The following is a 25992-nucleotide window of genomic DNA, read 5'->3' as shown; positions in this document are numbered from 1 at the left end:
GCTATGTACTCTGGGATGAATTATGGAGGCATTGAATCACTGAGATTTATGGCCTATGTGGTTAGTGGGCTGACTGTGGTGTGAGTTATGGGTCATGGTTTCATGTTGGATATTGACCGCACTGACCGATCGCTCCTAGGAGGCATGCTGGGATAGGGGTCGAGTTTTGGTGGTGTGTTATGTCTGTATGTGGGGGTTGTATTGATCTGCCTCATTAAAGTACATGTGAATACCATAATGTTTTTGGCAACCTGAACCCTTATTGTTTTGTAAAGGCTATGCATAGATAGTCAATTATAATGTCTGTGTTTCTTGACTTGAATACATATGTAGGCATATATACTGTAGGTATTTATATTTTTCATTTCTAGTTATTGATTGTGGCATCATTGGTAGAAAATCTGCAGTTACTGGATTTTTGGCCTGTGAAAACTTGGCTGGGGAAGAGGATTATCTCCACAATAACTCCTGCCACCATGATATATTTCAGTCCTCATAGAGCTTATGTGTGAATATTTACTACTGAAGCAGAGATGTTGGAGATAAAGCGCATTTACGATCCAAAGAAAAACATGTCTATTAGACAGTTTGCATGGGGTTGGTTGGGTCCTGCCAATTTCAAATGAGGTGCAAAGTACATTCTTTCTTAACTAGCTACATACCATTACTGAAAAAGACAAAAGAGCATTGTAAAAGATAGAATTATTTCGGCACAAATTTATTGTATAAAAGTGAATATCCTGCCAAAAAAAAAAAAACATATCTCTTTCAGATGCTACCAACCCCAGTCCCTCAATCATTTCTCAAACAATTTAACACCAGTTTCACATGGTTCATCTGGAGAAACAAATCACCCAGGATAGAGCCCTCTCCTCTCCTTGGAAATGGCACACAGAGCAAGCACATCCACCGATGTGGAAACAAATTGAACAGCATCATCTAAACAATTTGAAATTGGATTCAGTACCATATATCAGCTGCCTAAATTCCCTTCTGACTACAACAATAAACCCAGTCACTTACATTTAAGATTTGAGTTACAGTAGGAAATAAACAGGCTGTTTTCAAGCTATCTTGACAAATCTCCTTTTCACATAAATCCCTCTTTGTCTAAAGGTCTTAGACACAGTATCACAAAATTGTGGTTCACAAAGGGTATCAAAACTTTTTGGAGTCCGTTCAAAGACGGGACACTTGGTGACCAGGCACTTAAATTAATTATCTCAGAAGAGGGTGGTCACCTGCAATCACTAGGTGAGCTTGCTCTAGATAAACTTGTAAATGATAAACCGGTGTGAGAGAGTATCTCACACATACTCAGGAATTAGGAACTAGGCATTAGGAGTGAAAAGCAAATGGGAAGATCTCGAGTGTAATTTTGAAGAAGCCGACTGGGAAGACCTTTGCACATGGGACTCAGTACTTCTCTTATACTACACATAAAACTACACGAAACAACCTTATACTGTATTATACTGTACTCCTGAAAGACTGCATAGTACAGTATAAGCCTCAGTAGCAGATCTGCTAAAGATGTAAAACCGAAGTAAGGATATTGATACACATGCTCTGGCCGTTTTCATGTCGAAATTCATACTGGACCTCAATACTCAAGGTGCTTATCAACATCACAGGAGTAGCCTACCCATCCCTGCAGAGCCAAGAGTAACCTTATTGGCTGACACGCCCACGATAAAAAACAATAATAACTAAATGAAATTGATAAGAATTGACCTTATCATGGCCCAAGGGCTGTTGTGTTAGAAAAAAGACAATGTTGAAAAAAAAAAAGAATTAAAATACATCTCTTACAAACCATATTAATCAAATATTCATGGTGCACTCAGCCATGATGCTGTTTTGGCTGACGCTCTGACAGCCTTTTGACAAGACTCAAAAAGGTGAATCTCACTCAACTGGTGCAGAGGGCAGAAATGCAAACAATAGTGTTGTTGACATATGCACTGTGTGTGACACTGTTTAATCTGGTGTCTGCCACCCACAAAACAAACTACACTCCACCGAGAAAACACTACATACATCTGCATGCTCTTGTTTGTTTCATTAAAAAAATGTATTTCATAGCAAATGCATTACTTTGGGAAAAAAGGACATTTTCATGCGGTGTTGTGTTATTTCCACCTGTGGTTGACGTTACCAATTCCTTTCTGAAAACTGATGTTTCTTCCAGCGAATATTGATTCCTTTGCAGTGTGATTCATCAAGAATGATATGAGAGTGAGTGACCGTGTGGAATACCAATAATGCATTTCTTACTCTAAACAAACGTGATTAACTATTGGTACTGTGATCCAAACACTGCTGCTGGTCAGGTACCAGGTGGGGAAAATAGCAAAATTAGATGTACAGTAATATGGCAGATGCGTCTGTGATAATGAACATTTTGACTGAGACGATTCCCTGTGAGTTATGATTCAAAATTAAGTATCATATAAAGATGATTTATGAGCCACTTTTCAGTGCAAATGAATTAAGTTTTATATGCAAAATATGCAGCCTAAGTATTAAACAGTAATAAACAGGATTTATCTTTGGTGACACGCCACACTGCTGGTACCTTATTCTCCCCTCACCACACCACCACCACCAACACTCATTCACACAACCATTCATCCATCATTGTTTTTGTTTTTTTAGTTTGTGGGTTATTGAAGATTATTGGATGTTTGTTAATGGAATTGATATGGGACACTAAACCCACTCCTCCTGTTTGGATCGCTTTGATTATTATTATTACTAATTATTGAAATGTGACTTCATGGCTTCCTGATTTATTTGTGATAACATCCCTGAAAGATTAAATAACTTGGGTTACACTAATTGTGATTAATTGTGATCAGTTGAATTTCCAATTTCCACGATTCTGAGAGACATACAGTGAATATGTTTTTTTTTGTAGCAGGATTAGGTTGTAAAACAATCAGTCCCTGAGAAGTGACAGATTAGTGTCTGTCTCGCGTGAGTCGCGCCCATTAACTTTTAGATACTGTTGAACTTTAAGTCACGCTACAACAAACGTGCTATACTAATGGGCTGTTACATTCATAAATAGTCGACTTTAGTCGAGGCAGCTCTGTGACAGGACAGATGGTGGATGCATGTACAGGGTTTGACTCATGCCAAAACAAAAGTGTTCATAAGTCAGAAGTAATAACCATAAACTTTACAGCTGCACTGTCATTACTTGGTTTGTGTTGCATGTCTTTTTGTTTTTGATTGTGATGACACCTGTCTTTCAACTTACATTTCCCTGGAAGTCTGTGACTGGCTTTTTGTTTGCTGTTCAGCCATGGTGCCACTCTGGGCTCATCTTCGTATTTAAGTTTTGGGTGGAGCTCTTTGAGAGAGATTCTGTGAAAATACGAGGAGTGATCTGTAGGTGGATGCGTGCGCAAGAGTGTGGGAGACATGCACATTACTTTGCACAAGGGAAACTGTAAAACTAAAAATCAAGTGTGGCCACTGAAAATGCATCACATCACTGATGCAGCACAAACCACTAATGGAGTCTGCACGGGGGTTACTCAGTGCTGAGTGAAGACTATTGAAAACCACCGATTCGCATGCTTTCATCTCATGCCGTAAGTGTCCGCCTTGAAAACATTAAGTTCCATAAAGAGAGGGAGGGACGCTCTTGTCTCTCAAAAGGAGAAAGGAAGAGGGAAAAAAACACATTTACCATGGTGCATTTTTGAAGAACAAGTGTCAGCATGAGCAAGTGAGGATAGAACAAGGAGGATTGATGTTTTTTGTTAAGTGTCCCAGACTAGCTCACACAGGACGCCCTCCTCACCTTGTCTCCCTCTGGTGACAGCCAGTTCTCGAGAGCCAGTAACAGGCGCCTTCCTCAACCTGGAGTCTGCTGCAGCTTGGCTGCAGACTAGAGTGCACTCAGTGACCTTACACTTAAGCCACAGTTGTATTCCAACGAGCACCATGAAAGTACCGTATGTGGGGCTGGATGTGTTCACGGTATCAATACATCTTCGGTAACTGTTGTCCGTTTGTGGACCTGTCCATCTGCACTGAGTGTGTTGCATGTGCATAGACAAGTGTGAGTGTATGTGTGTGGCTGTGGTGTGTGCTTAGCTCCTGTCATGTCAGTGAGGAGGTGGCACTGTACTGTGCAATAAGAGCAGTCAGCCTGCAGGCAGCACTGGCCATCTGGACACATGATGAGGAGCCTGGCCCAGACATCAGTCATTTTCTTTCCAATCCCTCTCAGTGTTATCAGATTTCTGTATTTTTTTGCTGTCTGTATATCAATCAGCCATCATGATACACTGTATTTAACCTTGTCTCTCTTCTCTCCTTTTTGTTCTCCACCTGTCTCTTTCTGATCTCTCTCTCTATCCCTCCTTCTTTCCCTCTTCTCCTCCTGTCTCTTTTCTCCCTGCAGTTTGCTGTTTTGTGGTCCACAAGAGGTGCCATGAATTTGTCACGTTTTGCTGCCCAGGGGCAGATAAGGGCCCTGACACAGATGTAAGTAAACCTGTTGCCTCTCACGTGTTCATCTGTGAGAAGGTGCCGTTTCCTCTCATTACTCCAAAGTAGAGCACAGACCTGCCTCTTCTCTGAGCAGGTGGGGTCTCTTTGACAGCTGCAGACCTGACAGATACTGTACTGTGTCCTTGCTGTGTTGTGAAGTGGTGGTCTGTAGCAGACGAAAACCAAAACTTTCTCTTCTCTCTGAAAAACACCTAAAGCTGCAAACTGCGTACTGTAGTGCTACAATTTCAATTTGTACAATGTCTCTCTGAAATGATAAAATTATCTCCTTTTTGAGTGATACTGATGATTAGATAGATAATGAAGACTGAAGAAAAGATATAGTTCATATTAATAATGTAAACTTTGTTAATATATCAAGAGTTGTTTTACCCTCTGCAGGAATGAAGGCCATTTAAATGTTAAAAACTCTTGATCTGTGATTGAAGTGCAGCAACAGATGGTTAATTCAGTTCATTCAATGTCAGTTTTCCAGTTGACTCACTGGCCGCAAGCTTTAGGAAAAGTAATTCCAGCCCCAACTGTCATCATTGCAAGATGAACTTTAGATCGTCCTCTTCTTTTTATAAAACCTCCTGCAATTTTTCCCCCAAAATATAATTGTGACTTAACAACAGACTGACAGCGACCTGTCTCCCTGAAAGGGTCACAGTATAACTCTAAATAATAATTCTAATTCATCAGGACTGAGTTCAGACAAAAGCCGATTGGCAGATTACTGTGCCATTAGCGATGACCTTATCTGGCCCAGAGACAGATGGGAAATGTTGTATCGGTGGCCAAAACCAACACACCTACATCTGTTTTTGCCAGGCCAAGAGATGCTACACCGAATGAACATCTGGTTTCCCTGCAAGATTTTAGGTAGATTTTTTTTCTAGCAGTAATATGGATTCACTGAGCAGCATTAGTTTTCTACTGGTTATTTTGCATTGAAGTTTTCTGTTACAAACATCAAATGCATTAAAAAGGATTCCTTTAATTGGACCATCAAAATAGTTTGAGATGCTCGATAAATATCAGCACTTGTGTGACACGTTCACTGAGGTCTCCCATTCGCTCCTTCATTGGCTGCAAGCACCAACTACTGTATGTGCCATCAGCTGCTTCTTGCCTGCTTGATAAGTGTGAAACTCCATTTACATGCCTCCTTGCCTGCCGGGCATGCATAGCCTCTGAGCGTTACAGCAGCACAGCCCGGCCTGTGTAATTGGAGATATGTCAGTGTGTCATTCAGGATCATCAACCCAGACTCTTTAAATAGAGCACGCCATGGATGACACGGAAGCCGTAACAGCAGAAAATAGTCTGAGCAGGGGGATTCTGGGGCTCAGAGTAGTGAGGGAACATCAGGGTTATCAATAACGAGACAGTTGACTTTTAATGACCCTTGACATCTGCGTGTTGTGATTCCAGTCTCCTAATTTTGTTTCATGCGCAACGTATGAAAGACCTTTGTAAATTTACCAGGATCTCCTTATTCATTCATATTTTAACCATTTGGAAATGTTTAAAATGAATAATACTGTATGAAGTAGAATTAGAACCTTTTGTCCAACCTTATTACATTGTGACCTTATTGAACCCTATCCTTTAAGTCTATAGTATTTCCTGCTGCTGCACTTAGATATACAGTATGGATAATGTGTTTTGTACCATGTTCTTATCTAATATCCCAACAGTGTTAAAAAGGTACTCTACTAATGTGTAGAAATCCAATTCCGAGCAAACTTGACTCAGAGGAAAGGGGTGTTAAATTATTCTGAGGCTTTTGTTCAACTCTGCTGAGATTATGACTGTAACAACTCTACAACTTTTGTGACCACATGGCTGCCAACCACCAGCTAAATCTCTCTCCTTTAAAAATGCACGAGTATGTTATCTCCTCCCATTTCAAAAATATTTGAAGCTCCTTTTTAATATACATTTCTGTGCACTTAGCAGTACCGTTGCCAGGGGCAACCACACTTATTACATGGCTTGGTGCCTCCCAGGCGTACAATTCAGGAAGGCAATAACTCCCATGGCCAGCAAATATCCTGAAGATCTGCAGTATCTAGGCTACCTGCATTTTATGACTCATGTCTGTATTTTATAACTCCCCTACTGGAAGAAACAAAGTGTGCGCAAAGATGCCAAAAAAGAGCCTCTAGATCTTTTCAGCTGCAGTCTTGGCATGAGCGGCTGGCCTTGGTTAACCATGAATACATTCTTCCTCGCAGCTACAGCCTCAGGGTGTTGTTTCAAGGGCAGGATAGGCCGCACATAATACACATTACTCGCACATGAGAGCTTTAGTTTGTGGGCGCCGTCTCTGTGGAGAGAGCCAGCGCTTGATTCTTCCATCGATTTCAGAGTGATTGAATGTCTGTCGGGTCACAGGCTTCCTGCTCAAAATACTAAAATTCTGCTTCTCATTGAAATTGTCATGTAAACTGGTCAAAATGATACAGGTAAACGGTGCACAACTAGTAACAAGCTGTGTCTCCTGAGCATGTGAAGACCTTTTCTGCAATGACTCAATTTTCATGCCAAACGCAGCATCACAGTGTGAAGGTTACATTTCAATTTTAAGAAAAGGAGGAATTTTGTAAATCTTAAGATTTAAATTTGGGTCTTTCTTTGGTTTCTGTAGACTTGAACTATTACTTAGTATTCTGTGTAAATGGAATTGCATGCCAGGTGTTGTTTGTTTAGTAAATTATTTGTAGTGATCTGTAATAGTATCACTTGTAATCACATTCCATGAGTTAGTCTGATTAAACCACTTAATTTGACAAAATGTTTTTGTTCAACTGCCAGGTGTAACATTACGGGCAGCTTGAGTAAGTTCAGTGCTTTACAGGACGAGCCAATCAATAATGCAAGAGCTTCCCGTTTCACTACAGGGGCTCAGCAGATGAAACTGAGAGGTCTGATGTGCTTGCGTTTGCAGGAGCGTGTGGCTGCTGCATCATTGATGTCCACTCAACGAGTGCAGCACACATGACCCAGGGCAATCTGCAAGTCTTTTTGCACTGATTTCCCCTCAGCTTACATACACACACACACACACACACGCATGCACACACACGCACTCAGACAGTCACCCCTATCCCCTCAGGGCTGTTCAGTGCACAGATAGCTGTTGCAGAGTAACAGAGTTAAGCAGGAGCACAGTGCCCTTTCTGTATCCTCTGCTTGGAAACAGACAGAACTGACCTGAGGGCGACATGACCGCATGGCAGAGCTCAAACAGAAACTCAGGAAATTCTCCAATGCTATTTTGAATGTCCATCCTGCAGGATATTATGCAAATGATCCATAATATCCATCAATCAAATGGTATCAGAAACACATCCTCAAATCAGTTAAAGGGATGCAGTCACAAGGTATGAGCAGGCCTTCACTTAATCTGAGAGAAATAATACTGAGTAATGCTTTAGGCAGATCTAATATTTAAAAGGACAAATCACACAGGAGGAGATGGTTTGGACAGACTTCAGCAGGTCTGGGAAAAATAGGTGTTCTGGTGACAGGGCTTGGGACACACACCGTCTCAATTACAAGGACTGTGCTTGGGAATTGAAAAACAAGATTAAACTGGAGTGAAGCGAAATTACATCATCAGCTCCACAGGCATTTTCGGTTGTCACGGGCAATGGAGCCTTTTGCCTGTGTTTTTAGTCGATTTTCGTCCAGCGATGGTGTTGGACATCTCATTTGAACAGGCCTGTTCTGGCCCAGAAGTTGTCTATAAACAGCTGGACATGGTGTTCACTTTTGACTCAAGCACCTTTAAGTGAGTGGCTGAGGTCCTGGGGAGAGGATTCTGCTCGCTGTGATGTAAATATCAGTTTGCCAGTATGAATCACCACAAGACCGTTTGTGTTTTCAGTCAACCATACAGTTAGCATGGACAGTGGAAAGCAGCTTCATGTAGCTGTTGAACCATATAGCAGATGTCCGTTAAATGTTGTTTGAAGGAACAAGGTTTAAACTTCAAAAAGGAGTTGCCCTTTCCTCTTTAGAACGCTTTTCTCTCTAAAGACCAAAATCAGTGAAGAATAAAGGACTAACTCTTGGCTCATGTCTTTAAAATGAACAAAGAAAAGCTTGTTAGTGCCCAGACCTCAAATAGGAAGCTGTGCCTGTGCAGACCACACTCCAGGCGAGTGAAACCTGCTGCCGAAATAAAAACCAAAAAGAAATGTTAGAAAAGAATTGTATCCCAAAACCTTGCAGTATAGTCTCTGAGTGGGATGTTTTACTTGAGTAGTATTCAATGTTTGTCTGAATGCAAATATAGCCACTCATGACATGTGTGACGTAATTGCCTCTGTATCAGTGTCAGCACAAGTCGGTCTCCCAAACCTTACTGAGTCAAATCCCAGCACATGCTTTTAGGACACGCCCCTGCGTGAGCCCTGGCACAAACCCTAACTTCCAAGGAAACACGGACACAAAGAAACTTGACGCTGCATATTTGTGCTTAGTGGGCTGATTTTATTTTGGTCTATGGGTGCTGACATGTCCTGCAGGACTCCGTGTCACTACTACCGTGTTTTAACTAAATGAGATCATTGTAGACTCAAACATGCCTAAAAACACACAAGACATTCACACAAATACACACCGGGGTACGTGCCAGATAGGATTATCTCTGTTGCCGGTAGCTGCAGCCAGCAGAGCGGGCACACGAGAGGAGATGTATAACTAAGCTACTCATGTCCTTCCACAGGGAATAAGAGAATGTGTTATGCTAATGTAGTGTATCTAATGAAGTTTGGCCTCTTTCACCGAGCTGTATTCTTTGTCTTAGATGATCCACCCCCTGTACGATGTGTTTGGAAATGTTGCTGTGGGTTTATCAGCTGAAATCCACATTAGCACCAGTTGCACAGAGGAGCATGGTAAAAATCAAAGGAAGAAAAAAAAAAAGGTCAAAATGGGAGCCATTACTGTTTTTATGATTTGCTGATGGACCAGAGAACATACAAGCCTGGCAGAGTTTAGGATAGAGAAGTAGGGAGAGAAGGAAATGGAAAGGAGATCATTTCCAGATAATAAAGAAGAAAGGACAAGATGGTGATGGATGAAGCACTGCAGAAAATACCAAGTCCATTTCAGGATTTGATTTTAGGGTCTGTTTGCTATAATGCACTGCTGCATCGTTCTCCTGGTTAGAAAAACCCTCCAGCTGATACTGTAGATGCACTGGGACTGGATGTGCTGCAGGATGATGTTGTTTTGACTCTGGGTTTCTTATTTTATTAATACAAGTACTTCAGGCCATGATAAATGACAGTGTTTTAGTCAAAAAGGCATGACAGATTGTTTCTACAGTACATGGACCTGACTAATTTATGGAAAATGGTCTTCAGAGGATGTGCCCGTTCTCTTATGCAGCAGCAAAAACACTGTTGGTCATAAATGTTAATGTTTCTGATGTAGATTTGCTCAGATTGTAGACCATGCATTGTGGCTTGGTGTTTCTTGCTTATGCCTCGCAGTGGACTCCATATCTGATGAGGCAGAGGCTCATGAACTTTCTCATCTTCGACCCTGAAGGAATTAAGTCTCCTGAGGGGACGCCGGCTAACATAAACAAATATGTGGGTCTTTCAGCGGCATGCTCAGAACCAACTTCATACCCAAACTATGACGTGTGTAGATGTTGTAACAAGCACTCACACTACCAATTTCCATTAAACTGAATTGCTGTTAAAATTAAAACCCAGCGAAAGAGTTTTTAATTTAGGGCTGACCACACAAAGATGAGAATAGACGGTGTTTTGAGTTCCCATGCTCTGACAGACAAAAATAAAAAGAATAAGAACATAAGAGATTATTATTCTGTCTGGGAAGTGTTTACAGAGTTGGACTACGTATCTCTTTAGAGTGGTCTTTCCCTGGAGATGTGTGCCTCATACACAAGGTTGTGATATTGTACTTTCAACCAGGCATGATGTCATTATGATTGTGTTTTTTTTCACACAACATTGGATTAGTCCTAGCATGCAGGAATCAGAGGAAATGTACTTTTTGGTCGCTGTTATGGGTTGAACTTTTCTTTCTTCTGAAAAGAAACCTGGAGAAAAAAAAAAGACTGAGTTGTAATTATGTTATCTGCACAATGTTACCTTTATCTTGCATGCTGCTGCTGAGACACGATTCAAGGCAGCAGTTTAATTCAATTACAGAAGATTTAGTTAATGAAAGTCACATTCAAACAAACACTGATTTGTATGGTAGAGGTCACATTATTAGTGTTAGCATCGGACATGCAAAGATCGGCCCATACCTAAATAATATGAGCTTTTGACATTTTGACTCAAGCTTCTCTGATTCTCATCAGTGTGTACAGTAATTGATTCAGAGTGAATGTGAGAGGAACAACGCTGCTGCCCTTTGTGATGAACGTTCATTATGAAATACTGAGGAAAACAGGATAATAGCAAAGCCTTTTGTTGTTCACAGTAACAGTTAAATTGAAAACTGAAAGGTCAGTTAGATCTGCAGTAACATAGTTAGATCTTTATGAAACAACAAACATGTGTTATGGACAGGGCTATCCTAAGCATTATGATGTGCTGGTTTCCCCAGTAACTCTGTCACTGGATCAGACATGAAGATTATTTAATAATCATTTATTTGAACAAATTTGCTGACAAATGTGAAACATGTACATGCTAAATTTCCATATCTCAAATATATAAATATGATAATGAAACTATGACCCGCAATAGTTGACGATTAGATTCGTAGAAGTCTGTTTTCCTTACTAATCTCGCAGTCGGGTGGAGAAAGGCCGTCTTTCTCTCTTTATTTGGGTGTTTTAGCTCTTTTCTCTGAGCGGAAAAAGACACAAATGAGATCATGAATCACAACATGATTCGACGATTAGTTGACTAAAGGCAAAATCTGGCAAATCTACTATGAAACGTATTAGTCGGGGACACCCCTAAATGATACCATATATTGTATTTTTTTCAGAACAGTATTATAGTGGTTATCATCAGAGCTGACTGATGCCTGATGTGATGGTAGAGCGTCCTCTGGGTTTCCTGCTGATGGTATTTTTACGCTCTAGGATCCTAATGAACACTAACAGATCTCCAGTCTCTCTTGCTAATGGTCTGTGACATGCCTGTCTAAAAGGAGGTTTGATGAAGGCTTTGCTAGGGGGAGACGATACAGATGGGTGTAACTGCTTCCATGCTCTCAATGTGTGTTTATGTGTGTGTGTGTATATATATGGTAGCAGTAGAGGACAGAAGACGGATGGCTGCAGTGAGGTCAGCTCAATCACTTCCTGGGGAAACATTGTCTTTTATATTTAAAATATACCATGTGGACCCACAAAATGCTTGGATAGAAAACACAAGTCAAACAGAAGAGGAAACTGTTAGCAAGAAGAAAAATGGTTGAAGAAAGCAAAGAATAAACCGTGTTTTTCATGGTTTATTTGCAGAACTAAGGCGACAAACAAGCCTGTGTTTGTCACTAGAATAACAACATACTGTTATTTTATGACAGAAATAGCTACTTTCACTGTTAAGAGCCCAGTATATGGGTACTGTCTATCAATTTAAATCAATTTAAAACATCTTCACTATAATTCTTTATAAAGAGCATACTGTATGCACGCACGCAGGCACACATGCATTCTTGAGGTAAATGCCAAATGCCAGATGATTTGGTGAATATGACGTTTTCAGTGCCTGAAATGTTTTCATCCAACTTTCATTTAGAATTCACACTTAATCATGACTTTCAATCTTTGCTGTATTGCAGTGGCTGGATCTGCACAGGGGGATAATACATAGTCCAAGACAAGCACTGAAATGAGGAACACAGTTGTCTCAACTCTAACTTAAAAATTTAATAAAAGGACTGACTCATCGTTACACCCACAGTGACTGCCGGTCCCTGCCCTATGCTACCACTACAATGCTTTTCCAGACCGTATTTTGTACTGCGTTGCAAAGCCATCCCTACAGTGTCTGTGCTTTGCATGAATTAATATTATAAAAATTACAAGCTGTGGGCTAAATAAGAATATATATTTTATATATTTGGACTGTAACATTTGTTTAACTGTTTAAAATTCATGTATTATTAGACAGTGTTAAGTTGACATCAGGTCCCTGGATACCTCACATTCAGGAGATGTATTCAGAATTGTAACCTCAGCTTGCACGTCAGTTGATCTGTTTCAAGTTGAGATTGATTACTGCACAATGGGTAGTTCAGAGGAGGCTGAACTGAGAGTGAGACACAAAGTCTTGTTGTTGGACAGTTAGATTGTAGTTTGAGCTACCAGATAATGCAAACTGCAGCATTGTTCTACCTTTGCTGCTGCCTGTGATTTAAAACTGCAGCAACTTCACACTCCCAGGCGATGAGTCACTAACCTGCCATGAGCAGCTCATGAAAGGTGGTAAAAAGTGGAATGCAAGTTAAGTGCTTCATCAACATATCTCTCCATCACAGATTAATAACCGAGGCAGGTCAAGATGCATAGGGCCTCTTAAGGCTCAATGGTTGTGTCCTTGTTTGTTCAGTATGATGGGAACCACAGCTAATCAGAATTCCTGTCTCCTTGACCCTGCACAATCCCCCCATCAAGCACGCATACCCTCTCTCTCGCTCACACACGCTCACTCACACACACACACACACGCACACACACTGAAAACACACAAAGAAAATTATGCAATACACACACACACACACACACACACACACACACACACACACACACACACACACACACACACACACACACACACACACACACACACACACACACACACACACACACACACACACACACACACACACACTTGCATACACACACAAGCACATTCTATCAGTCCCTCCGAGGTTTGTTTACAGCAAGTATCTGGTAGCCTGTCTCGCTTCCAACCATGCTAAATATTGCTAATGACCAGCGCATGGGAGAGCTGGAACTGCTCTTGACCCTGAATCAACTTGGTGTCACAGATGCTGCAGGACGGGAGTTTGTCCTCACCAGTGCCTGCCAGCACACTACAAAATATCCATGTCCATCCCCCTTTGGCATCAGTATTGAGTCTAATATAAAAGCAGGTAATGGTTCTGCTGGATGTTTTAGCCCATTTACCCCTAGTCATTTTTTAAAACCCTTTCCTCGAAGTCCCAAAGTGTACGACATGTATTTACATTGACTTTGTCAGCAGCTGCTGTGTTGAAATAACTTCAGTGCACTATAAAAATAAACCTTTAAGGATTTCACTTTTCTGAGGTCGTGGTCATCAGTTTTATTACCAAAGTAGCACTGTGTTATAATCAATGAAGGTGGGGTCTGACTGATAGAATTACCGTAAGCAATCTACAGCTGTCAAATACTTTACGTGGTGGCGTAAAGGTAAAGGCATGGTTTATGTAAGATCCTGTCAAACGGGCAGACATGCTATAACTGTCGGTCATGCCAGCGCACACAAAAACACTTGAAATAGAAGCCTGAGGGGGACTGAAGTCTAAACTTGACCTCACATGTGAGAGGGAGGCCTGAAGCTGAACCAGCAGTAGGTCTGGAGCTCAACCCCAGAAATAGAATGATTTACAGATAGGCCAGCCTGCCTCTCTCCATCTCCCTTGTATATCCAGAGGCTTAGGTACAGTGCTGTGGACTTGCATATTTGGTTTATGGGTCATTAATTACTTAACTTGTGTTGTGTTATGCAAAGAGAAATAAATATTTAGTGTAAAGTGATCTCGCAGTGTTTGCAACATGTTGGTAGTTTACTTGCAGCAACGAGGCTGATTAGCTGCTGAAAATGTATGAGGCAGTTCACTATCAGAGCAGTGTAAACTAGCAGGAAAAGATAAATTATCAATGTATCCCTGATCTTTTACCACTGATGATGGTTGCTTGATTCGTGATCCAACTCAAGACAGTATATCAGATTTTATGTATAAAAAAAAAAAAAATACTGAATCACGCCAATATTATATGGCTAGGATTCAAGCATCGACTGTATTTATTCCATGTTGACAGCATGATTTGAAAGAGCACTGGCTCACTAACTAACCAATTCTGTTATGCTGATTTGTAAATATTGATTAAATTCAAGTGCTTGATGCCATAAAGCTTTAGAAATAATATCATCATCATTCATCATTTAATAATAGCATTTGAAACGATAGATTCTGACCATAAGCCACTGTTATGTTCTCAGTATTTCTTGAAACAAAATTCTCGGTCAGATTTAGATTGCAGAAGTCAGATTTAGTCAGGTAATTGGATAGTAACTTGATCCGGATCCTCATTGAATATAAATCTGAGAATCTTTTCTTCTTTGTGTCTTTCTTTGTCTTTTCAAACCACTTTGTGTCTGCTGAATTCCTGGGCTCCTGACTTATATACTGCTAAAGAAGCGAAAGTACACACACAGGTAGCTGCAGTCAAAACATTGATTGCACAGACAGACAAAAGCTAACTTTTATCGAGTTCCTGTAATCCAAAGCACAGTGTGAAGACCAGAGAAAGCAGAGTTGAACAGCAGTACAGTAAGCCACTACCCCTGTCAGCTGGATCATTACAGTGAAAAAAGACTCTGCCAAGACTTTGGCTATTAGATAACTTTTTAGAACACATCTTGTGAAGTTCTTTGAATTATTAAGTACCTGACAGATGGCCTTTGCCTGATGAGACACTTTATTTGGACTTTTTGGCGTTTGTAACATGACTACAGTAAATGAACCAACAGGTCTTATTTTGTCAGTTTTACCCCTTGTCTTTTTACTTGTTCCTATACTTGAGAAAAAGTCGGCCAGGAAGGTAGTAAACAGTGCAGTCATCATCCAGCTGATGTGGCAGGCTGGCAGCCCTGACAGACCCCCTTGTCCTCTCCTGACCCTGAGGATGTCACTCGCAGCATGTGTGAGTCGCTATGCTAATGAGCGTCTACGGTGTCCATGTGTGAAAGTGCTGTATAATGTGGGATCTTTCCCACAGCTAGACTTTCCTCTAGCTGTGTGAAGGGAGGCAACAGTTTGTCCAAAGGGCTGCAAGATCTCAGAGCTGAGATCTGAGAGCTGAGGTCTGTAGCTTGTGCTGTTTTGGACTTGACCACAACCATGTCGCTAGCTTTATTATCGTGAATTTGACTGACTGACTGACTGACTGACTGATGGACATGGTACTGCCACCACTTCTCAGCATAGTGCCAGGCTCGAGCTCCAGTCCATTGAACCTCTCTTGTTTCCTGGCTGCTTGGGAAGTCGGAAAGAAAAGTCATCTAAAGAGGCTTCGTACAAACTGCGCTCTACATCTTAAAACAGAGGGAGTCACACATAAAAACCTGCCTCTAACAAAAGCTGTTACTGTATGTTGTGCAACAGTAAATAAAAGCTAAAGCAGAGACAGACAGAGGATGTTCTCTGTGTGACAGACAAAATGAGATTGTGAGAATGTGATTTCAGTGCAAATAAAGACAAAAGCCTGAAAAAATTACTTAAAAAAAGAAAAATAGTCTTTCTTCCCTCACTTTCTCTCTGAGTTTTTATAAGTATGAAATCACAGCTCAGTCTACTTTTTTTTTTTTTTTTTTTTTTTACCAAGTCTTGTTCTTGTAAAGCTTCATTCAGTTGAACCAGGGTCATGAAACAGTTATAATATTTTTTGTCATCTTAGATTGTGTTAAACTCGATCCACAATCTAAATATTTGAAATATACTTAAAGGATTGTGCTTAATTGCCTGTGCATGTTTGTATTTTGTGTGTGAGTATATGTGTGTCTGTACTGGCTCTGAAGGATGGGGTCTGATTTGCAGCAGGGGTTCATGAAGGCCAGATTGCCACAGCAGGAGTGTAGGATGCTTTTATTTTTTTGGAGGTAGGGGCCACATGCTGGGTGTCGTCACCAGCACCTGGCTTCTACTTTTTTATCACATGGTTGTAGTTGTATGTCAACATAAAAAATCAACACTTGCTCCTGCACTCACTTGAAGCTCTTTTATTTGGTCAACGTTTCGGTCTATTGACCTTCATCAGGACCCAGTATGAATATGTATACTGGGTCCTGATGAAGGTCAATAGACCGAAATGTTGACCAAATAAAAGAGCTTCAAGTGAGTGCAGGATCAAGTGAGTGCAGGAGCAGAACTTGACTGGGGATCTGCCCACCCAAAGGAGAATGTGCATGCTGATTAAGCCTTTGTAGTTGTACTGTATGTCAACCAAAGTTTAAATACAAGAGTCAATGATTATTTTTTAGTTTTCAAAACAATTTGTTGTCAAATGGTAAAATCGAGTGCTTACAAGAAAAGAAACATTTCAGACCTGGTTCAAATGCAAGAACCCTCTCGACACTCTATTAGAGCCAGAAACTGAAAGGAAATACTCGTAGTTAACTGAAAGCTGTTGTTGAGGAGATGCAAGGGAAGTGCTGCTAACACCTTCAAATATGAGGACCTATCCTAATTCAGGTAATGATTTTTATTTTGGCTATTTTTTGTTTGGAATTGATCCATATTGAGTCTGAACACCTCTCCTAGTATTTTTCTTCACACAAAAATACTGTGAAGAAATGAGATGGTTGGATTGTGTAGTATCTCCAGGAGACTACTTGAAAGTGTGTGTGTGTGATTTGTGTTGTAGAAAGGTTTGCTGAGTCATGCTTCTGCAAAAACATACTCATGCATCTTGAAAAACTCAGTGAGGGGTAGCTTATAGATTTGGTAAAAGTGGACCTGAGGTAGACCCCTGAGGCACTCTACAACTAGTGCCTTGGTTTTTGTTTGATCTATTGCTTCAACTCACTGAGTTGCAACTGCAACTGCATTGGGGCTTTGTTGGGGGATAGCCTAACATAGTACTATGGTTAAAAAACTGTTGTAAAAGATGACATTCATTTATACAAAGTCAGTAAGAAAGACAACTTGGGCCCTGACTGATTAAAAATATCAGCTATTATTTCTACCTCTGCTCACAGACAGATGTGTTAACAGATAACACACGGCAAGGAAAACCCCCTGTGAGTTGTGGTGGCAACCTGCCCTCCCTCCCAGCACTCAGCAGCTTAGTGAAAGGCCAAGAGGAATCAGAGTGGTGATTTATACGCTAAAAATAGTAACCTTGCCTAGCCTAACACCTCATGTCTGGATAAATGACAGCTCTGTTTTATTCCCTCCTCAGCTTAGTAACCATGGCGTGAACTCCTGTAGCTGGACGCCAAGACAAGAATCTCCACTAAAAAGTAGCCAGGAGTAAAGTTTGTGGCTGTGTCTGTGTGTGAGTGTTCAGGGTGAGTTAAGTGATGGGCAGCTCAAGCATTTTAATCAAGCTTTGTATTACAATCCACAGTGCTTTAAACATGCCTGTGTGTTCATTCATGTGATTGACTGTAAGCAGGTTTGATGGGAGTAGGGCAAAGGTGATTAATGTGATGTAAAACATATTTTAAAGTTAAAGGGCTGCAGTGTAATGGCAGTGACACTGCAGTGAATACTGTTTTGTATGGTTCAGCGTATTGTCATGGTGTCATAAGCCATGTGCAAGGGCTTGACCATGATTCTTTGAAACTGGCGGCTGTGCGAGAAGGCAATTATTTCACAGAGACAAATTAAACAAGACTCCCAAATCAACCAGAATAGCTAATTTAAGAACCCTCTAAGTCATTGTTTTAATAGCATTTTAAAGGCCAAATCGCTTAATCAAACATATTTAAATATCATCATCATTTGTGTAATTGTAGACTATATGCAATAGTTAAGAATGTAGTAATTCCCACTTTAAACAGTGTTCGTTCTCCTGGTTCTTACTATGCACACAGTCACAGTATGTATCAGCAGATATTGATTTAGGAGACTGTCACACAGGAGGAACACATACTGCATCTACCTTCCCAGAATACAGATTTAAAGGAAAAGAAAAACACTCCTCTATGTCATTCCAATTTTATTTATCTGTATGTTTATACTCATTTAAACACAAACACGGATTAACCACAAAAGAGGGTGACTCAAAAACTGGTAAACGGAGGAACATACTGCCACCTCAGACTGAAATGTCAATTCCCAGTGAGGGATGGAGAGAGAGAGAGAGAGAGATAGAGAGAGAGAGATAGAGAGAGAGAGAGATCAGAAAAGAAGGTGATGGTGGTCAATAATTGTCTGATGTTGGGTATTAAGGAAATTGTTCACCTTGAAGAGATACAGTTATAACTTATTCCTCAATCCTGCGGGGAACAGATGAATCGAAGAGATAAGGGAAGATAGGATACGGCGGAGATGAAGTGATATGTCTCATTTCACACTCACTCTCTGCCTGCAAATGTCACACCGGGTGGATCTCTTTGGACTCTGTGGGATGCAGGTGGACTGAATTAGCCACCCAGCCCCTTTGATGATCGCTGCTCTCGGGTCATTCCATATTCTTCTATGCAATAAAGTAAAACAATGGAACCGTCAGTGTTGTTTTGATTCTGAACGGCTGTTGTTTTGCTGCTTGGAGGTTATTTTGTGAGAATTGCAATTTGTTAACCCTTCATAGTCAACTGTGTTTGTTGGGTTTGATGTGAGAATAACATTTGAAAAGGACAGGGAAACTCGGTGGGATGACGTGCATGTAAGTATCAGCTTGAACAGTCTGCTTCCTGTATGTTAAGCATAATGTATATGGGAAAACTATAGTTTACAGAAGGAGGATTATTGAAACCTAATTTTACAGGCTATGTCTCACCTGCCAGGCGAAAGCTGATTTCTTGGTCATAAAATATAATGTATTTTGGCTTTTCACATATGACTTCATGCAGACAGAAATCTTGTTCATTATGTATGCATGTTTGATGTTGGTCTTTTTTTTTTTTTGAATAGTGATGAGGGGGTTGCAGTTCCTCTGCAGGCGCTGTGGTTAATCCGTGGATTGGGCAGGCTGGGTAAAAAAAACAAAAAACATCCTGATTAACAACGGATGGGTTGCAGAGGATATTCTCTAAAATGTGAACATGTTTTCATCAGGCAAGAATTTGACTATATTTGGACCCCTGACACCTTCGAATAAATGTATTATTTTTGGCAACAGTCAAATGTTACTATGAATTTTCAGATAGTATGTGTCTGGGAAGTATGAGAGACATTCACAAAATCACTGTCTGCCTGTTTCAGGCTATTGCTCAAACACCTGATGCTATTTTTGTTTTAACCAAAAGACGACAACTTTTACTCTAAATAAATGTTTGTTCATTTATAGTCAGCCTTATTCAGTGCAACATGTTTATGCATCATCACTGAAAAATAATGGTAAAGTGTTATCGAAAGCAGGTCTCTAAATTGTGGAAAATAACTTGTTTGTGTGGGTTGTGGGTGGATTTATGCATATGTGTGGATTTGGATAACATCAGAGCTGATCCGCACATCACAGTCCTCAATGTGTTCTACTGTGTCAGTGTTATAACTGGCGTGACAGCCCACATAGTATCAGCATTTGGCACCAATTGTATCTGTTAAATATAATAGTAGCCTAATTTGTATTAGTATTTGACTTACTTCTCAGTATGATCAGAAATTACATTGTGGTCTGGATGAATACGCAATTCTGATTGCTGGTTCAACTGCTAGTTGGTAACAATGGCAACAGAGACTCAGAATACAGTATAACAAGTTTTCTTCAACACATTATCCCCTGACCACTGAGTCTGTAACACACTTTGTATCACGTAACGTTAAGCCATCATCTCACTCCCCTTCACTGATCAACTATAAGGTGCTAAGATTTCCTTTTTCTCGCCTGCAGACAAGAGATATTGAACTGTTTTATTAGCTGGTAAGCTAGCATGGAGCAGCTTTAATTTTTAACTACGAATATTGAAAGTATTAAAATGTAATGGTCAGAAACTTAGGAAGCTGCTGTTGTGCTGTGTGTGTACAGTAACATGTTAATCAATGTCAGTATTTCAAGACACGATTAACAACGTCATACAGTGTTTGTAATATGAATGTAGTTGCAATGTTTTTTGACACGTTGTGAAGTTGAAATTTAAATTTGAGTCACAACTGGAGAAAGTTGCATAAAAGGCGTTGTGTGGTAATTTACATTTATACATATTAAAGTTGTGAACAGGGTGAGAATGTCATTGTTCATCTCACTGTTGAGTGCTGTGGGCAGGATGGAGGGTGACCCTTGTCTTAAACATCATCCACCTCCTCTCCTCCCCCCTCTGCTGGGAAGCCCCTGCTCAGCTTCACCCTGCCAAGCTGTTCATTAACAGGGGCTGGTCGGCGTCCTGCTTGCTAATTAAGCTAGATTGGAGAGCCTGGCTAATTAGCCAACATCACTGTGCTGACCTCCTGTGCTTCTGTTTTCATCCCTATCTCCTGGTTGCCTCCGAGTCTTTTGATCAGCCCTCTGCGCTGTGTCTGTTTTTGATCTGTGACTTCACATGCAGATCTGCCTGGGCTTAATACAGGGCAAATACCAAAATATGTTTAGGGATTAGATAAAGGAAAATCTACCAAAAAAAAAAAATCAAATGACTCATAACTTTGAAGTAAAAATAACAGCATGTTTGTGTTGGCTATATCTTGGTTAACTTTATAATAACATAAAATGGTATCCTCTATGCATGCCACCAAAGATAATTAATGTAATATTTAGATTAAATGTCTTTCTCCCTTGTTACCCTCACCATGATCAAAGCCAACGTCCATCATTGTTATCACTGCTTGATAAAAAATGTGAGTCATTGTTTACTCATCTATCATGGGGTTTTCCTACGACACACACAATGTTGTTAACGTAACGCCAGTTAGAATTCATGAAATTTTTGCTTCTTGTTATCGCCATTTCTTTTTGTGACAGTGTAATATTTATGTAGACATACCACTATGCATGCATAGCCTTTAATGGTTTGTTGAATGATTTGTATCATGGCCTTGCACGAACAGTGCACGAGTCACACAATTTACCACAGGGCAATAAAGATGTAATTCTCCCCTAGTGATGCAAAATCTCTCAAATTACATGTCTTTGGATGTGACATCTGGCCTATCATATTGTCTTTCATATTACTGATAACCAAAGGGCAGCCTCCTCCTTGAATCATCCAATCAACATGTAACACCCTCTGGCTTTGTTTTGCCATTTTGGTCATCTCGTGTTGAGCCTAGTGATTGAGCTCGTCATTGCTTTCGGCATTACACTCTGTTTCCCCTGCTGTTCTGCCAGGGCAGCGCCACCCAGTCTGTCTTGAATTTCCCATTAAGACCCAATTAGGCTGTAATAAGGGCTAGAAGCCACAGGGGCAAACCCTTCCATCCCACAGCTTGCAGAAAGGATGTGTTAATGGACAACCTAGCGTGCCCAGTGATGTCGCTTACACTCATTTACAGGTTTCATTTTCTGCACATTACAGCTTGCTCTAGTGAATCTTTAAATGACACAGTGGAAATAAGTCAAAGACTTTACATCTGCTTTGCTGGATGTCGACATTAATTCATTTTTAGGTTAATTTTGCGGTGATTTATCAAGTAGATTTTGTGTGAATGAAATATGCTTGGGCCACGCTACTAATGTGGCTCAAGGGACAACAACGTCTGTTGGTCCAGAGACTGAAATCTCAACAACTATGAGTCCAATTAAATTCTATACAGACAATTATTTTCCCCAGAGGAGGGATCATAGTCACTGCTGTGATCCTCTGACTCTCAAATGCCACCTTGTGTGGGAGCTGAAGAGAATTACATCAGGTAAAGCTCCATCACTGACTGCGGGCCTTGAATGAATGAAAATGTGTATTGTATTATAATTTCAGTGATCAAGAGGAGAGTAGCTACTGGAAAGCCCAGCAGTTAATGGGAGTCTTTAATAAACATAAACATAAACACTCACCACTTTGCTATTATTCCTCTACCCTATACTTTTTTTATTAGTATGTTTAAGGGTTGCTCTCTTACAGTAATACTTTTAGAGCCCTCCTAAAAAATGTGCAGTGGAAATCTAGCTTGTGTTACTAGTCTGTGACATTTTATAGTCTACTAGTCCATTAGTCAAAATGAAATCAATATAAAAATCAGCAAGACAAATGTTTGTAGGCTCAGTAAAAACAGGAGTGAGCTTAAGACCTCCAATTCAGGAGACTTAGCGTCTGTTGTCACGAGCCTTAGCAGTGGTTGACCATTCCTCAGATTCAAGCAACAGCCCACGTGGCGAGCATCTGTCAAGGCTCAAAGCGCTGACATTTTTGCTGACTCGTCACCTCATCGCCTCCGCTGGCCTGTTGCCGCTTTGTCTTGCATGGTTCTCTCGATTATCTTGGAACATTTAGCCGTCGTTTTCGGCCATCAGAGGCTGACAGTTGATAAAAATACATGATTCATCAGCAGCTGAATGTGGCCGTTCGTTGCCATCGCTCATTCATGCTGTAGATAGAGGGAACAAAGCAAAGGGAGGGGGACGGGGGGACGGGACAAGAGGATAATCCTTCAGGATCAGCTGTGTGTGGGTGGACATGAGTAAGTGCAGCTGGCACACCCTCTCTGTCCCTCCCTCTCTCTCTGTGTCTCTCTCTGTGTGTGTCTCTCTCTCTGTGTGTCTCTCTCTCTACACTGTCTACCTTTCTCTTTCCCTTGTCTGACCTAACACACTAACCGCTGGCCTGTACTTGGTGTGGCTGCTAATTCAATATGCATATGTATGTGATTGTGTGACATGCCTCACTGTAACTCTGCATGAAAACACTGAATTTGAAAAATGAAATAGTTCAAACATCATAATAATATAAATTACCATGTGCAATCAAGATTTGGACATTCATCCTGTGTTTGTACAGTACGTGGTTACCGAGCCGTGACAGAGAGAGCAACGATTCAGATTTCCTGTTAAGATTCTTCACATGTTTCTAGAGGTGGTTGCTGTAGCTGTGAGGTGATACTAATGTGTCTACTGTGTATTTTCACAAAATGTTATGGCGGATTGACTTTGAAGTCACTCAAGATGACGGACAGCTCAGGCAAGTCGACCATCAACCTGTAACTGCTCTTATCGTGGTGGCAGCCTGAGCTGGGCTGAACACAGAGATTGTCAGGACTCACAGACCAGACAGATCTAGGAAAGACAAGCAGAACTCTGACTGTGTGATATGTTTGTTTTTAATACTTACGCACACTTAACTGTCCTTTGGCATAAGATTATCATTACATTTCGAAGGTTGAGGCTTTTTAAAATTATTAATTAGACCTGGTTCATGACTACTGCCTCATTGCTGAGATTTTCTGTACTGTATATCCAAAAGTCACCCCCTTTTTAGATGCAGGTTCACGTAAACTGGGTCTAAGACCTGTTTATACCTGTTTATACCTGTTTCCACCCTTTGGGGACATAAATGATCTATTTTTAAAGCTGTCTATTCTGCAGCAGCTGAATTGTTATCACTTTGCATCAGACCAGGACTCTCCTTAGTCTTACAGGAGAGGACAGCAGAAAGACAGACAAAAGACACATTTCTCTTTATCCTGTAAAGGTGCAAAGGCTCTGCTGACTGACAGGCAGGATGTGGCAGATTGGGATCAAGATCCAAGGAGCCTGAATGAGCCTCTGTTGCAGTGGTCCAGAGGCCAGTGTCAAACAGACTGTGGCGCCTCACGGTGTGATACTGTCAACCCTCACCAAGATGCTCCCCTTACTGATGATTTATTTCTGCTCGGTCAATTTCCTTTCATTCATTTTACATTGGACCCTTTCTCAACATACTACTGTAAAGAAATACTGTAGGAGAGACACTTGTAGGACTTACTTAACTGTTGTATTTTTCTCTCCTTCTTGAAAGAATGAAGCTCTAGTGTTTCCATTGAATACATAGACATGTTTTTTTTTAAAACGAGAAAAAAAAGGAACTGACCAGCCTGGATAATGTTCTCATTGCAAATCCACTTAAAGAGATCCTAACTCTGAAAGAGATTTATAGTATAGCACAATTCGAGAATGAGCACGAAAGCACTTTGAAACAGGTCCTTGGAAAAGTGGCAGTCCTCCAGTTTTCACCTCAGCGGCGTGTGCTTCATGAGCTGCAGTTTGAGTCCACAAAATCAATGAATAAATGAATGAAAGTAATAGGGTGGAAACTGGTTCTGCTTGTTCAACAGGTAACATCAAAAGAACACTTCATGCCTTACTTAACAGTGGATATTTACAGTTTGCACCAAGTGACATTTGTTTAGTTAAATACTACATTATACTTACTTGTGAATGAGCTGCCTCATAAATGGTATGTTACCATTTCAGTGCCGAAATAAATTGTTCACCAAAAAGCTGAACAGGAGAGTTCTGGAAGTGGCACCATACAACGTTTCCTTCCAGTTACATGCTGCGTTCAAGACAACTCGGAAGTCGGAAAAAAACGAGCTCCGAGTTGTAAAAAATGAATTGAACGGCGTCGAACTCGGAAATTACAGGTCGGGAACTCGGGTATCATATCAGAGCTCCGACTTTCCGACTTGACGTCACGACAACATCAAAACATGGCAGCCCTCATCTTAAACGGTTAGAATTTAGACATTTTAAGTTATTTGTCGAGGTTTTAATGCATATTTTTTCTGTAATATTGCAGTAGCCTATATGAAATATGTTTATATTAAGCTGTGATTGTTGTATGGTGTGAAATTGCGGTCCTCGTATGTGACGGAAATAACGTTTAACTGTTATCAAAGCTGTAACATTATATGTGCACTCATCTGCGGCGTCTCCTCTCCTCCAAAATAATGATAATATACTGCTGCATTTATTTTTCGTATTAAGCGATGAGCCACAAGATGCCAAACTTCCTTCAGGTATCCATGTTTTTTTTCTCCCGAGTTCCTGCAGCCTGAACGCAATGATGTCGGAAGTCGGAAATTTCCGAGTTGGGAATCCCGACCTCCGAGTTGTTATGAACGCAGCAACAGTCCTCAGACTGGTTCTGCTTCATCCACTGAGTCATCCCTTCATGTGTTAACAGGAGGGGGGTCTTTATTTGTCTCTTCTGGTGAAACCCTCTCACAGCTGAGTGGAGCATTTGACCTGTCATAGCTCAGCTGTATCCTCTTACATCACTCCTCTGCCTGTAGCTAATGGTTACTCTTCATGCCAAATATTGCCTTATTTGAGTATCCAAATGATGTAATGGATGCTGGCCCAGTGAGTGGCTGTGATCATCTGATTAAAAGATGGGTGCTGCATTTACTCCTTAGGGGTGGAAGGAAGCTGAACATGCAAATGCCAGGCCTTTGCTCAGGAATGACAAATGCAAATAAGGCACACTGGATGAGTTGTTTATTGGTGCCGTCTTACACTACAAGTCCATACAACAGTGTCAGAATTATGAAGAAAGAACGAAGCCAACAGAGATACACTACAGTGTTATCTTTATAATGTGAAGACGTGATTTAGTCTGTAGCAGCAACCTGTAGCTCCTTCACTCCTCTGTCTCACTGATAGTGATGTGCAGTATTAGCCTGGAG

At 40.8% G+C, this 25992-nt stretch overlaps 1 protein-coding gene across 4 annotated transcripts in view; it reads left to right on the top strand.

Moving 5' to 3' along the window:
- The window catches only part of prkcaa (protein kinase C, alpha, a), a 139834-nt gene that overhangs the window by 49178 nt on the left and 64664 nt on the right, over window positions 1–25992 (top strand). For all 4 annotated transcript variants that reach the window (XM_083996354.1, XM_083996353.1, XM_083996352.1 and 1 more), the window contains exon 3: window positions 4421–4503. In XM_083996354.1, coding sequence (XP_083852480.1) covers window positions 4421–4503 — 83 coding nt within the window. The remainder of the gene's footprint in view (window positions 1–4420; window positions 4504–25992) is intronic.

This window comes from Trachurus trachurus, assembly GCF_905171665.1.
Source record: "Trachurus trachurus genome assembly, chromosome: 1".
In the NCBI taxonomy this organism is placed as follows: domain Eukaryota; kingdom Metazoa; phylum Chordata; class Actinopteri; order Carangiformes; family Carangidae; genus Trachurus; species Trachurus trachurus.
Note: the sequence above shows the minus strand (reverse complement) of the source record. Positions and strands in the feature narration are given on the sequence as shown.